General features: G+C 38.9%; 1 protein-coding gene across 1 annotated transcript in view; it reads left to right on the forward strand.

Moving 5' to 3' along the window:
* LOC306880703 (E3 ubiquitin-protein ligase SH3RF1-like) overlaps nucleotides 1-15,181 on the forward strand; it is a 65,077-nt gene that overhangs the window by 43,874 nt on the left and 6,022 nt on the right. Inside the window, exons 6-8 of the mRNA XM_079434424.1 lie at nucleotides 7,909-8,019; nucleotides 13,744-13,874; nucleotides 14,563-14,733. Coding sequence (XP_079290550.1) covers nucleotides 7,909-8,019; nucleotides 13,744-13,874; nucleotides 14,563-14,733 — 413 coding nt within the window. The remainder of the gene's footprint in view (nucleotides 1-7,908; nucleotides 8,020-13,743; nucleotides 13,875-14,562; nucleotides 14,734-15,181) is intronic.

Consider the following 15,181-nt stretch of genomic DNA (forward strand, 5'->3'; position numbering starts at 1 on the left):
TTTGGCAGTCTGGCCAGGTGCCAAGTCCTGCTGGAAAATGAAATCAGCATCTCCATAAAGATTGTCAGCAGGAGGAAGCATGAAGTGCTCTAAAATTTCCTGGTAGATGGCTGTGTTGACTGTGGACTTCAGAAAACACAGTGGACCAACACCAGCAGATGACATGCCAGCTCAAATCATCACTGACTGTGGAAATTTCACACTGGACTTCAAGCAACATGGATTCTGTGCCTCTCCACTCTTCCTCCAGACTCTGGGACCTTGATATCCAAATGAAATGCAACATTTACTTTCATCTGAAAAGAGGACTTTGGATCTCTGAGCAACAGTCCAATTCTTTTTCTCCACAGCCCAGGTAAGACGCTTCTGACGTTGTCTCTGGTTCAGAAGTGGCTTGGTAGCCCTTTTCCTGAAGACGTCTGAGCGTGTTGACTCTTGATGTACTGACTCCAGCTTCAGTCCACTCCTTGTGAAGCTCTCCCAAGTGTTTGAATCAGCTTTGCTTGACTGTATTCTCAAGCTTGTGGTCATCCCTGTTGCTTGTGCACCTTTTCCTACCCAAATTCTTCCTTCCAGTCAACTTTGCATTTAATATGCTTTGATACAGCACTCTGTAAACAGACACACCTTTCAGTAATGGATGTGTGTGTGTGTCTTTAGAAAGCTTAATGGTGGAATATAAAGTAAAAATGTGTTTATAATGTTGCTTTATTTTATATCTCCACCGTAATAATCACAAGTGTAACATGAATATTCAATGTCTTACCCAGTCTTACTATAGTGTGACTATGGCAGTTGATTGATCTTGATCTATTCAAATCAAGTTAGTGTAGTGACAGAGAGACTTTATACTGAGTGATGGAACAGTAACAGATTGTGTGATTTCGAAACATGTTGAGTCTCAGAGAAATTTGTTGTACTATTCAAAGAAGGCGGTATGTCCACATTTTTTGTGTTGCTTTAGTAAGATCACTTCACCTGACAATAATGGTTAGAGGGCAGTGAAATAGAGGGAATGCAACAGTAGTTAAACGCCTAGTGGTGAAATTCGCCAAACAACTGCAATTGATAGCTTGAAGGGAAAGAAAGTGAACATCATGTCAGACATCCTGCCCACACTCCAGAGCTCTGATGCTTGTCCACACCAGCTTACTGTTCTCTCCTGTTCTGTCAGCAGTTACTCTCTCTCATTCCACACAGTCCAACATGCTGTCCGAGCGTTTGGGATCACTGGTGCGTGACAGCGCTCCACCACACCAAACACTCCCCCCTCCTCTCGCTCACAGAGGTTACAGCAGCAACCCTGGGATGACAGTCACTCACAGCTGTTCCACTGGTTGCAGAGCAGTGCGGTCTCTAAGGAGATGCTATAAAGACATGCCATTTCATGTGGATGTTCTGGTGTAGAGGGGGCTCTAAGGAACTTCCAGGAATGTGACTTTCCCCCCTCTGCTTTACACTCACTTTTATTTTTGTTTTAAAGACTTTAGGACTCACTGAGTGTCAGGCTGTTCTGCTAAGGATGAAATAAAAAAAGAAAGAATAAAACTACTATCTACTAAACTACTAAAACTACTACTTTTTTGACTAAAAATGTGAAAGCTAGTCAGATCTATGGCCCTAGCATGTTCCATTTTTGGCTTTGATGCCTTTGTGGTAAAGTCTTTTCTGGCATCCGTAAAATAGCAAAGTCTATATATTTAAAATGATACATTGAATTGTATACAAACATTAAAAAAAAACTCATGTTCATAAATGACTTCATGTGGAAGCGCTGCAGCCCAACCTGTCAATTTCAGTTAAACAATTCAAAACTATTATTAAACGATTTGCTTGTTCAGTTACTCTTGTCATCTCACTTTAGGTCCTTACATTGAATATTTCTGTTGTATTCACAAAAAAACAGTACACAAACACAAGAAGTATTTTAAAGAGGCCTTGCACCCCTAGTTGCTGTGACCTGAAACTGTCGAAGAAGCAACCTAAAGTGAAAGAAATTCTCTCATTGTTCAACTGATATCTCCACACTTCTCATGTCAGTATTAGACTTTGCATGTGAATTTGGTAGTATAAGAAGCACACAGCTAACTGGAAAATTTTTCTCCATGATGTTTGTTCCATTAATGTCGTCACCTGCCCAAGAACCTCTCTGGAGTCCTCTTCTATGGGACAAAACACAACAGAAGACACATTATACCTCTGTCGTCTTAGTTTCGGTCTGTCTGTATGCTCTTGGATCCATTTTCATAAAAGAGCGGTTGAGACGGGGTGTTGTGAAAGCTGACCCCCATACAGTGTTTTATGAGAGTGAATACTTGGTGCAGATGGAATGAGGAAGCATGTGTGGGGGCTTTAGCGAACATGTGTTAACGCTTTAAGAACGTGAGCCAGTTTCTCAAGCAACAGAATTCGTCATCGTGTGTTAATATGAGACCAGCACAGTGTTTTGTACTCACACCTAGTAAGTATATTTACACAAGACACCAGTCCATTTCCTGCATGCGTAACCAGAATATTTATCATCTGCAGTCTGTTTATGAGTCTATAATTGGGCTCTTTTTTTGTCCCAGTTTTTTCTTTACTTTTTTTATACTGCAGCATATTGTTTCATTTATTTTTTTCCCCCGTCATACTTGCAGTCTTCTTTTTTTCCGCCAGTATTGTTGTCGGGCAACCGAACAACAGCCAAACACAATGACAATTGATCTGTTGTTTTTGTGTCATCTAGTACTATGAATATAGACACTATCTCTCTCGTTCTCGCTCCCTTTTTGTCCCTCTCTTGCAAGCCCACGTTTTCTCTCTCACGCTCTTTTAACATTCCTATCTAGGCGTTTTAGCGCTAATAATTATCCAGACACTCCAGATCTCATAAAAGCCTGTTTGAGCCTGTAAAGTGATCCCCCTCCTGTGTGGTAGCAGTTATGCCCTCTTATTAGAGTGATGTATCGATTTACATGATTTTTGTGACACATTTGGAATATATGAACCACAAACTTATTGTTTTCTCATATATTTCTGGTTTGAGGGAAAGAAAGAAAGGAAAAACTGAGAGAAAGTGGCCATTTGGACAGATGAGGATGTTTAAAGTAATGAAAAAGAGAGTTCGACGCATCGGCGCTTTTTGCCACGGCTGATTTTGTTCCAATTGCTTTATGAAACACAGCAAGGGATGCGTCTCTAATTACCGAACAAGTTTTAATTTCGTTAGCGTGTATTTTAATGTTTTGCTGAGTGGTCATTGTGGTTGTCATTTGTGGCAGAAAACGACAGCAGCAATCTTCTCTTGAGCTTTCAGACATGCCCTCCAAGTTTCTATCTTAAAGGGGACATATGACATTGCTAAAAAGTATTCTTGTAAAAAATATTTTGTGTATTTGGTGTAATGCAATGTGTTTGTGGTTTAAAGTTAAAAAAAACATTATTTTTGCACATACTGTACATTATTGTTACACCTCTATGCCCCGCCTTTCTGAAACGCATTGATTTTTACAAAGCTCATCGTTCTGAGAAACGAGGCATGCTCTGATTGGCCAGCTATCCAGTGCATTGTGATTGGCCTAATACCTCAAGTGTGAGACAGAAAGGTTACGCCCCTCACCGTATTGTGATGCCGCTTTCTAACGCCGACGAGACTAAAACAATAAAACCCATTACAAACGAAGCATTTGTTGCATCCAGTGGGGGTATAATTACTGATTATAATGACTTATACTGTCTTTTTACGCGTCGCGTTGCATCGCGCCACGTAACATTACAATATCTGCATTAGTGAGCGGAGAAACAACAAGCACTACTCTACATTGCTCAAAACTCGCGTTTGAATAGTCAGTAGCAGAAATGTACTTACAGTCTGTGATTCAGAAGCGTCAGACAGTCCTTGCAAAGTTGGAATTGCCCCACTTTATAGAAACAGCCTTTGTGCGAGCCAACATTGTAGGCTACTCTCCTGCCAGGTTCAGAAATAGTCCTCCGTAAAATGTGCTGCACACTTGAATATTTGCGTTGTACTGCTCTGGAACAGTGTTGTAAATACAACTTAGCCACTGATTTCTAGTTGTCCTCTTTTGGAAGCCCATAGAAAGTAGTTTTGCTTTCACAACAAAACACAGCATCTCCATGACATGGCGTCGGCGGCAGCAACAATACAACAGCAAGAATAAAAATCATGCCCTCTTTCTTTGCATAAACATTTGGGCGGTGTTATGAAAATCTCCCCACATCGTGACGTAAACATGTGGGGGCGTGTTTGAATGAGCCGTTTTGGGGGGGCGTGGACAAGTCTAAACTTATATAAAGAATATCTCTTTGGTTTTGAGACTTTAGTCTTTGCAACCTCAGGGATCGTATATATGCACAAACAGCTTGTAACACTCCAAAGAGAAAGGAAAACTTGAAATCGCATCATATGACCCCTTTAACAAAATTAAAATCTGTTCCTGTTATTGATGTAGATCTTAAAGCTGCGACTTGTATTTCATAAGTTATAATAGTAAAAGTTTGAAAGTCACCCTTAACAAATAAATCAGTTTGATGAGACATTGACCTACAAAATCCCAAGACTGACAGTGGAAGATGATGTAGGAAAGAAGTTAGGGAAGTCGTGGCCTAATGGTCTGAGAGTTGGACTTGTAATCCAAAGGTTGCGGGTTCGAGTCTCGGGCCGGCAGGAATTGTAGGTGGGGGGAGTGAATGTCCAGCGCTCTCTCCACCCTCAATACCACGACTGAGGTGCCCTTGAGCAAGGCACCGAACCCCCAACTGCTCCCCGGGCGCTGCAGCATAAAATGGCTGCCCACTGCTCCGGGTGTATGTTCACGGTGTGTGTATGTTCACTGCTGTGTGTGTGCACGTTGGATGGGTTAAATGCAGAGCACGAATTCCGAGTATGGAGAAAAATACTCCTCATACTTGGCTGAATGTCACTTCACAAGTTATCAAATTAAATATATCACAAATTCATTTGAGCACACTTGAAAAGGTCAGCAAAAATGAAAGTCTTGGATTTTGGTGCTGTGGAATTTTTATTTATTTTTTTCTTCGTACATTTCAGTTATGAATTAAGCATGAAAAATAGTACAAGTATTACATACCTGATGTCCAGATTTGTCAAACCCTATATATATATATTTATATATATATAATTATTATTTTTTTTTTTAAAGATTAAACATTAAAGATAGATTGAGCCATTGTTGTTTGATTCCCTACATTCTTCACAAAATCTTTTATTTTCCACAGAAGAAAGTAAGTCACTTTAGAGTAAGTAAAGTTTTAATTTTTGTGAGTTTTTGTTTGTGTGAACTAATCTTGTTTGAATTCGGGGGTTGCATTACAATTCAAGTATTTGGCAAAGGAAATGCGCATGATTTTAGAGTTGTGGAAACGCTGCCTGGAAAGGCCTGCACGCAGCTGTGATTATCATCCAGCTGTTGGCTTATTTTATCCAATTGGCAAAGGCTGATGTCATTCTCACCTGCAGGAAGTGGCGTGTCAACAAGAATAACACAGCGTTTGTGTGCCTTCCAGTATGTTCATATCCCACACATTGACTCACTCAGTACCTTGTACAATCAAACCTGTAGGGTGCAACTTGAGAGGTGATGTACCCTGAAGCTGAGCGGGCATGTGGCAGGGAGATATGCTTTGCACAGACACACACACACAGATTCACGTGTACTTCAACACACTACTCCAAGCACTTACTCTTTCTGAGATCTCTGCGGAGAAAACATTCAGTTTTAGCTCCCAGGTTAACACACTCATACAGAAAAAAATACTGTGTAAAATTTGGCACAAAAAAAAAACTTTCTGCTAAAGTAAGTTCGAGAAATGTTAGTTTCTTAAAGTTGTCATGAAGTGAAAATTTGTCTTATTTTCTAAATATATTATAATTTTTTAACCTTGTAATTTTGAATCATAATTCAATCTTCCAGTAAAATGGCATGTCTCTCTGGTGGCGGATGCTGAAGTTCTTCAATTGTTTGGATAGAAATGTTAGATAAAACCAAGTCTCAAGTCCCTCCTGTATGGATAGAATCTACTTTTCTTTTCTGTGAAAGTATGGAAAAAAGATCTGTTGCTACTTTAGTATCATTCCAACTTTGTGTCTTAAAACTCTTTGCATATGCACACACACAACAGTCCCTCTTTCTTTATTTAGTGTGGAGAGCTGTCAGTTCTTACAGATTGTAAATGGTTTGGCCTTTTCTCATGCTCGTTTCATTACCTGTAATGAATTTAGCAGAGACTAAGCTGGAGAAGCCTGTTATTTGGGCTTATTGGCTCCGGGACATTCAGGTCATGAAGTGAGAAGTTCTAAATCTGGACCTGAGGTGGAGAGTGTTGAAAAAAGTCATGTCATTAATGACAAATGCCACCCCAGGACAGTCATACAATATTCAGAAGCGTTGCATTTCCCTCGGGCACAGAGAGAAGTAGAGAACAGGAAATTGAATCGAACTTAAAAGTAAATTACGGATGCTATCATTTCTGTATAATTATGTCCATGTCTATTTTCTGATGAGGACTATTTTGAGGACTATCCTCTCTAGATACTTTTAGAAGTAAGGTTTGGGGTTTTTTTTTATTATTATTTTTAATAGAATGTCTGTCTGAATACTCTTGTGTCTGATTCGCTGAAGCACAGGTGAAATGTTTTCACTCTAAAAGAGCACATCACTCACTCAGGACCTGATCCAGATATTGAATGTCACAACACATTTCTACAGCGCGTCCCTTTGAACCTAAAAATCAGTTTGATTCTGGCTTGTTTGTAGTGTCTCTCAGGTTTGGTTTATCCTGAAAGTGTTTATTTCTGTATTTTTTGTATGAAGCCCTGTGATCCCAACATCTGAGGATTTAATATAATGTACACAAGGTACACCACCCACACTTGTGATTGCCCTAGGTGGTCTGTCCATGTGCTATTAATGTTTTCTGACAAAGTAAAGCTCCAGTTTTTATTCCTGATTTCTTGTTAGTCATAAAGGAAAACTAAAATAGCAAGAGACTCTGAAAGGATAGAGGAAGGATGCAACCTGGTTATGGAAGCATGCCATGTGGTTGATCACTCCAGACAGGGAGAAATTCAAGTACATGTCACACTTTTAAGAGTCTGCTATACAAACTAGACTATACATGTTCTACACAAAAATGATTAAGCGCATAACTTGTTTGCTGATTATTGACTGTTATGAGTCGGTCCTATTATTGAACCATTCCAAAAGACAGGATGGGATTTTATGGCCTCAGTGTTCCTGAGTTTTTTACTTAATGTTATAATAATTTAAAGAAATGCAATTTACAGTCTATTTCAGGAGATATTCTCAGAGCAGCTTTTAGTTTACACTAGCTTTTAGTTAAGCTTTTAGACTACTACCCTTCAAACGTTTGGGGTTGGTTAGATTTTTTTCTCTTTTGCTTCTCTTATGCTTATGCTTTGCAAGGCTGACCCCAACCATTTTAATGGCTGTCTTTATCTTTTAACTAAATAGCAATAGCAACCTATTATTAATCAGTTTGAGCACTCATGTACTCCCAACTGACCAGAATAAAAGTCATTTTGACACTTAAGTTTACCAAAGGTAAGTTCTCTTTGGTCATGACGTTTTAGGGCCGGCAATGTTGTTCTTTTAGCTGGATTGATTTCAGGCATGAACAACAAATGTAGGCTGACATGTAGCTCTAAAGATGTCTTGTTGCATTAAAGTTTGTTTGTTTAAACAGAAGTCATACGTGTGTGGCTATCTGCCCAAATTTCTCTCGGTTGTATGGTTTTCTGTGTCATCCCTTAAGCAGAATTTCACCGTCTCATAACGTGCTTTCACTTGCCAGATGATACAGGAGTGGAAGTGGCTCAGGAAAGGTTAATTAACTTGTCGTTTCTTCTTATTTGTCTTCTTTTAGGTTCACATTTGCACAACAGGACTCATTGTTACTCCTCCACCAAGCAGTCCTGTCACCACAGCGACTGTTTTCACATTTCCTCCAGAAACCAGCTATGCCTCTATTCCAGTGGTGAGTCTGACAAGGTCCTTAAATCGACTTAGTATGTCAAAATTCTTCATCATCCTATCAGTTTATTCATATGACATTCTTCTAACCTGTATATATAAAATGACCCTGTCTGTACAACAGTACTCAACGTTATTATTACTCAGCACTATGTGATATGTCAGCCAGGTGCTGAATAATGTGTTGTGCTGATAGTTGTCATTTTTGAGAATTTCTGATTTGTCTGATAACCAGTGAATTAACAGAATCATTAAGCTCCTTCTTGTGTCAGGAAATTCAAAAGTATGATTATTTGTGGGAAGATTTCTGTTTCAAAGTGCACAGTATTTAAATGGTCAATCTGCTCTCTAGTCCTGTTTAGATTAGATTTTTTTTTTATTGATTTGTCACTCTACAGGAGCCCTATATAATTACATTGGTTTGTGTATACCAGACATATTCAGAGGACAAGTTTCTTATCTTTTTTTTTTAAGTGTGATTTATTGGCCAAAAAAGGAGAAAACTCAAAATATCTTTGTGGATATTGCAATAATTCATTTTGTCACAATAATCATGAAGTGGAAATCTTGTATTGTGGCAGCCCTAGTCTTAACACTTTTATCTAATGTTTTTTTTTAAGTTAACTTAATGCGTTGTCTTAAAAACGCAATGTTTTGGTGCATATTAGGAATCTGGCAATAATTATCCTAGTTTATTGTTGGAGGCAGTGGATTTTTTTAACTACAGGTACATCTAAATATATAACACGTTAATTTTTTTCTTGTAACTTATTTCATAAAGTGAAACTTTCATATATTATAGATTCATTACATGTAAAGTAAAACATTTCAAAAGTTTTTTTTGTTTTAATTTTGATGATTAGAGCTTACAGCTCATGAAAGTCAGTATCAGTATCTCAAAATATTTATATCCCTACAGTATGAATTCCGGGTATCTCTTGTTCTTTGAAACCACAATAATAGGGAAGACTGCTGACTTGGCAATGATCCAGAAGACGAACATTGACGCCCTCCACAAAGAGGGTAAGTCACAGAGGGTCATTACTGAAAGGTGTGGCTGTTCACAGAGTGCTGTATCAAAGCATATTAAATGCAAAGTTGACTGGAAGGAAGAATTTGGGTAGGAAAAGGTGCACAAGCAACAGGGATGACCACAAGCTTGAGTATACTGTCAAGCAAAGCTGATTCAAACACTTGGTAGAGCTTCACAAGGAGTGGACTGAAGCTGGAGTCAGTGCATCAAGAGTCACCACGCTCAGACGTCTTCAGGAAAAGGGCCACCAAGCCACTTCTGAACCAGAGACAACGTCAGAAGCGTCTTACCTGTGCTGTTTAGAAAAAGAACTGGACTGTTGCTCAGTGGTCTAAAGTCCTCTTTTCATATAAAAGTAAATTTAGCATTTTATTTGGAAATCAAGGTCCCAGAGTCTGGAGGAAGAGTGGAGAGGCACAGAATCCATGTTGCTTCAAGTCCAGTGTGAAGTTTCCACAGTCAGTGATGATTTGAGCTGCTATGTCATCTGCTGCTGTTGATCCACTGTGTTTTCTGAAGTCCACAGTCAACGCAGCCATCTACCAGGAAATTTTAGAGCACTTCATGCTTCCTTCTGCTGACAAGCTTCATGGAGATGCTGATTTCATTTTCCAGCAGGAGTTGGCACCTGCCCACACTGCCAAAGGCACCAAAAGCTGGTTCAATGACCATGGTGTTACTGTGATTGATTGGCCAGCAAACTCGCCTGACCTGAACCCTATAGAGAATCTATGGGGTATTGTCAAGAGGAAGATGAGAGACACCAGACCCAACAATGCAGATGACCTGAAGGCCGCTATCAAAGCAACCTGGGCTTCCATTACAACTGAGCAGTGCCACAGGCTGATTGCCTCCATGCCACGCCGCATTGATGCAGTAATTCATGCAAAAGGAGGCCCAACCAAGGATTGAGTGCATAGAAATGAACATACTTTTCAGAAGCCTGACATTTCTGTTTAAAATATCCTTTTTTATTGATCTTATGTAATATTAAAATTTTCTGAGACACGAATTTTGGGTTTTCATTATCTGTAAGCCATAATCATCAATTTCAAGAAATAAAGGCTTGAAATATTTCACTCTGTGTAATGAATGTATATTAATATATTGGTTTTACTTTCTGAAATGAGTGACAAAAAATATTGACCTTTTTCACAATATTCTAATTATTTTGATGGCTGTAGCTGCAATGATTTAAAGGAAATTAATATAGAGGAGCAACTTCTGAATTTTTTTTTTTGTGCTGACAATGAATTTTAGCACCGTGATTCCCAGCATGCTGTCAGCTAAAAACTCTTAAGATGTTTTTTTTGTTTTGTTTAAAAAAAAGAAAAGAAAAAAGTCACATCAAACGCTGAATGACACAAACTTACAGTTTCCATACTAGATCCATGCACGCGAGAAGTTGAGAGTTCCATCGAGACAATGTCCAACAAACACAGTCCAGGTTCGTCTGTCCATTGTGTGAGGAGGACTCCAGCGGTTGACCAGCAATTGTTTGCTGCTGTGAGAGCAGCTAACAGTAAACATCTTTGTTGGACGGACAAGATGAAGTCCCAAAAGTCATTCATGAAAAAATGCCGCGGAGTCAAACATATCAGTACCCAACAAATATAACAGGTCCTGTGAGAGCTGAGTTCAAAAAGATGAGAGAGAAGGGCACCCCCCCCCCCCCCCCCCCCCCCAAAAAAAAAAAAAAAACCCAATGCGAAAACGTGCCTAAAGGTCCTTGCGAACGGAGATTACACTTAGGAGAAGACGGCAGATACATATTCAGAAAAAAAATAAAAATACTTTGAGAGTGTGATTCCTTTGGTGAGTGTATATCCTATGTGTATATCCTAGTGTATATCCTATCTAGGATATGCAACATTACAGAATTCATATCTGCACCCAATACAATTTCAGAATCTGAAAACTTCAAGTGATAGGTTGACAAAACAGAAAAAAGTAGGGTCAGGAGTACAAGGGGCATAAACTGAGAGAAATACAATTCCTATTCTCCACTATTGTTTTTATGCGTGTTATTCTAGCCATCTGTATCACATCCTTTATCTAAAATAGTAATTATATTTAAAGTCCTCTGCAACAATATTAGGACACCTTTGGTTTTAGTATCCGAAGATGAGTGAGATACCACTTCATAAAACTTACTATTACACCTGCGTATATCCTCCTCTTTCAAATGGGATTCTTGAACTAACACTATATCAATCTTTTTTCTTCGCAAAAAATACAGAAAACCTGTAAGTTTGTGAGGGCCATTTAGGCCATTAATATTACAACTCAGAATATTAAGGTCAGTCATAGGTGTCAAACATAATTACTGCATAATAAGACAAAATACACGTTTGAGAATAAAACCAGTTGAGTCTACCATTAAACTACTACCCCCCACCCTTCCCATCACTATTAAAAAAATCTATAAACGCATTCCCATGAACTATGGCAGATCAAACCAAGAACAAACCTTGATCTGCCAGCACCCCTTAACATGGTCCGTGGCGTCAACAAAAACCTGCACATTACTGTAGCGCCAACATTGGCCCCATAGTCACATATTGACTAGGTAGTATCTCTATTTAAAAAAAATATATATAATAAAATAAATAAATATATAAATAAAAAATGGGAGCGAGAGAAGGAAAACAACTAGAAACATAAATAAAATAACATCATAATCAGTAAGCGATACCGTATGCACAATGAAAGCATCTAGTAACTATGAATTAAGAAGTGAAAATTAAAGTGAACAGTGAAAGAGACAGTCACCTAACCATTTAGAGCATCTCTTCTCCGATTAGACAGCAAATGTCCAGCTGGAGTTCACTGGGAGATGGTGGATAAAAGGGATCTGAGAAAAACTCTTGCTTCTTCTGGGGAGTATAGCATTTTAGGTTCACCTTGATTGAGAATGACCTTCAGCGTTGCAGGATAAAGCTAGAGACGGGAGCCACGTCGGTAGTGATTTTTTTTAAAAGCCCATAGGGTTGTCCTTTTTGGAACCTTCAGGCAATCCGACCAGATGCAGATTGCTATGCCTATTGCGATCCTGTAAGTCCACAACCTGTTGGTCGCCTATCGTGATCTGCGACAACTTTCTTTTGTTCTCTCATCTCCCCTGTAAAAAGATCCAGTTTAGAGCATAGCGACTGAACAACTGATATGAGAAGTGAACTCGTCATATCATATCGCTCGCTCGCGGTCGGTGGCTTGGATTTCTTCTTAATCAGAGAAGCCGATGGAAACAACTCCTGCTGTTTCCGATTGTATGCATCAGTAAAAGTGTTATTAATGAATAAAACTGCAAACTGAAAAAATTGCAAAAAGGGCCAAACTTACAGAGCTCAACTGCGACTAGGTTCATGAACACGTCACGTGACTCAAGATGTTGTTTTTAAAACATTCATCCCCTCTAAAGAGTGCTTAATTGAGTGCTTAACTTCTCCTTGGGTAAGCATATTACCTCAGTTTAAGCATCAGTGTACACTGTTCAAAAGTTTTGTACAATTTTGTAATGTTTTTGAAATAAGTCTCTTATCCTTAAAATGTAATTTATTCCTGTTATGGCTAAGCATGGTTTTCAGTACCTTCAGCCATGAAAGTGCCCATTTCCAGTGTGACATTTCCAGATTTGTAATGATGTAAAAGTCTTTACTGTCACTTTTTATCAATTTAATGTGCCCTTGCTGAATGAAAATATTAATTTAAAAAGAAAATCTTACTCAACCCAAACTTTTGAACAGTGGTGTATCAAAACACAAACACTCACATAACAGAAGCAGAATGTAAGCAGCTCTTCCTCTTAAAATTCTCATATACAATCACATTCACACACACTGAAATGCTAATGCTAAACGAGGACAGTTTGCCATCTGATAGCCCTTCATCTCCTTCAACGCAAACACACACACACACACACACACACACACCATTTCAGGGAGTTGTGTGGGCCTCAGGCTGGACACTAATGGCTCTCTGAGATTGATGTGTGTGCAGTGCTGTGCGGGTACTGTTTCCTTTTGTTTTCAAAGCATTGTTTTGTAATGGTGGCCTTAGTGTGCATCGTTTGACTCTTATCTCGTATACGGGATTTAAAAGCACCAGAGTGAAAGATGGTTGTTTTTTAGTTTTCCTAATTGCAGTAAATCCACATTAAGCAGTAAACACAAGACACATGAATTAATAAAACAAATAAGACAAGAGCATTAGTAGAGAACATGAAATGAACAGGCAAAAAGGTGACTTAAGCAACAAAACAAGCTTTACAGTGTGAGAGTTGTTTTCGTAGTGGTGCCACTGGGCTCATAAAGTCTGTTTGCAGATGTGTGCGTTGGTCCATATGGAACCGATTTATCCGTCTTCAGCCAGACATGTAGCCCAGGCTGGATATCCACCTATCACAGCACCTGCCACTGCCAAAGTACCCGCTTGTTAGCAACCAGCACACAAGCTGGAAAGACACAGTCAGTGGGATTATGGTTTTATGACATTGTCCAAACTTTGTAGGGATGTCTCTGACATCATTTTCTGCTACACGAGTTACATAAATGTGAATGGATGTCAAAATAACAGTAAATATGGATGGGTTTGAGAACTGCATTATCTCAAGATGTACTTTAATTTTATTGTTTCTTATACATAAATAATTTTGTAGGAGACATAATATTAACAAAATTTGTTTAATTATTTCAGGATGCTCTTCCTCCTCCACCTCCTCCTCCACCTCAGTCACAGTCCTCAGCTGTGGGCGCTGCTGCCTTGAATGCTGGTCAGAGGCTATCGCCTGCTGCGGGGGATCAGAGTGGCCGTCAGAGACCCACAGTGTGAGTAGAACATAAAATGCACACACTTTAAATATGCAACTTTAGAGATGCATACTGTTAGAAAGAGTATGAGAGGGTCTTTGCAACTCTAACTCACCTCTGCCGTTACCCAATGCCAGCTGAGTGTGACTGAACACACAGGTGAGGGGTCAGAGGTCATGTCTAAGGGGAATAGGGTTGTCTCTGGGGACTTAACCTGAGCCCTGACCTCTCACCCTTTACCTTTTGTCTGCATTTCAACTAAACACAGCCCTAAACACACCTGATTTCTGTTGGAGTCGCCCATAATGCTCTGGGTGGAGTGTGTTTATGGCCGTTATTCATTACATTCCCATTTTCAAGGCGTTTTTAAAGACTTTATGGTTTTTGTGTCCTTGGAAATTATTTTACAGCTGAGAGTAGATTTGTTATGAAGCATAAAAGCCGTGTGGGAACAACGCCAACCCCTGTTTGATTAGCAATACTGCATCTAAGTCCAATTAAAACTGTAAATAAAATTAATAATTTTAAAAAATGCAAAATTTTAATCAATTAAAAATGAATTTAACGTAAATTTAAAAAAGAAGAATTAAAGAATAATTAAAAAAAAATTATATTGTTTCAAATGTATTAAACTTTACAGAATGAAATGTGTTTTGTTTGTTTGTTTGTATTTTTTTTTAATGTTGGAAACTTGATTCGCTCTTAGGTACGTAGCAATGTTTCCCTACACGCCTCGTAAAGAAGATGAGTTGGAATTGAGGAAGGGGGAGATGTTTCTGGTGCTGGAGCGCTGTCAGGACGGCTGGTTTAAAGGAACATCCATGCACACCGGCAAGATCGGAGTGTTTCCTGGTAACTACATGAGTCCTGTCAACAGGTATGTGACACACACACACTTGTATATGTTATCACTCATACACCCTGTAAGCTAGAGAGAGATTAGATTCTCCTCTGGCTCAGGCACACCCACACCACACATAAAGTCTCCACTTGCAGATAAATCTGAGCTGGTCACGTTCACATATGGAATTAAGGAAGAGTTCCAGGTTCAATAAAAGTTACACTTTGTTGACAATTTATCAATCATAATGTGGATTACAAATAAAAATAAAGATAAATGTGAGCTTAGTCAATTTTTTATTTATTCTTTTTTTATTTAAGCGCTAAAGGGCATTTTGCCACAAATGCTGTCAATAAAGCTTCTTTTGCACCGGGACATTCCTTTAAACTCTGCACTCTCTTGTGGCAGGAATGAGAATTACATGCACAATATCATACACTGATTGTAAGAAAACACATCACCTTGAAGTAATCAGCATGATGAG

The sequence above is a fragment of the Barbus barbus genome, assembly GCF_936440315.1.
Source record: "Barbus barbus genome assembly, chromosome: 14".
Lineage (NCBI taxonomy): Eukaryota > Metazoa > Chordata > Actinopteri > Cypriniformes > Cyprinidae > Barbus > Barbus barbus.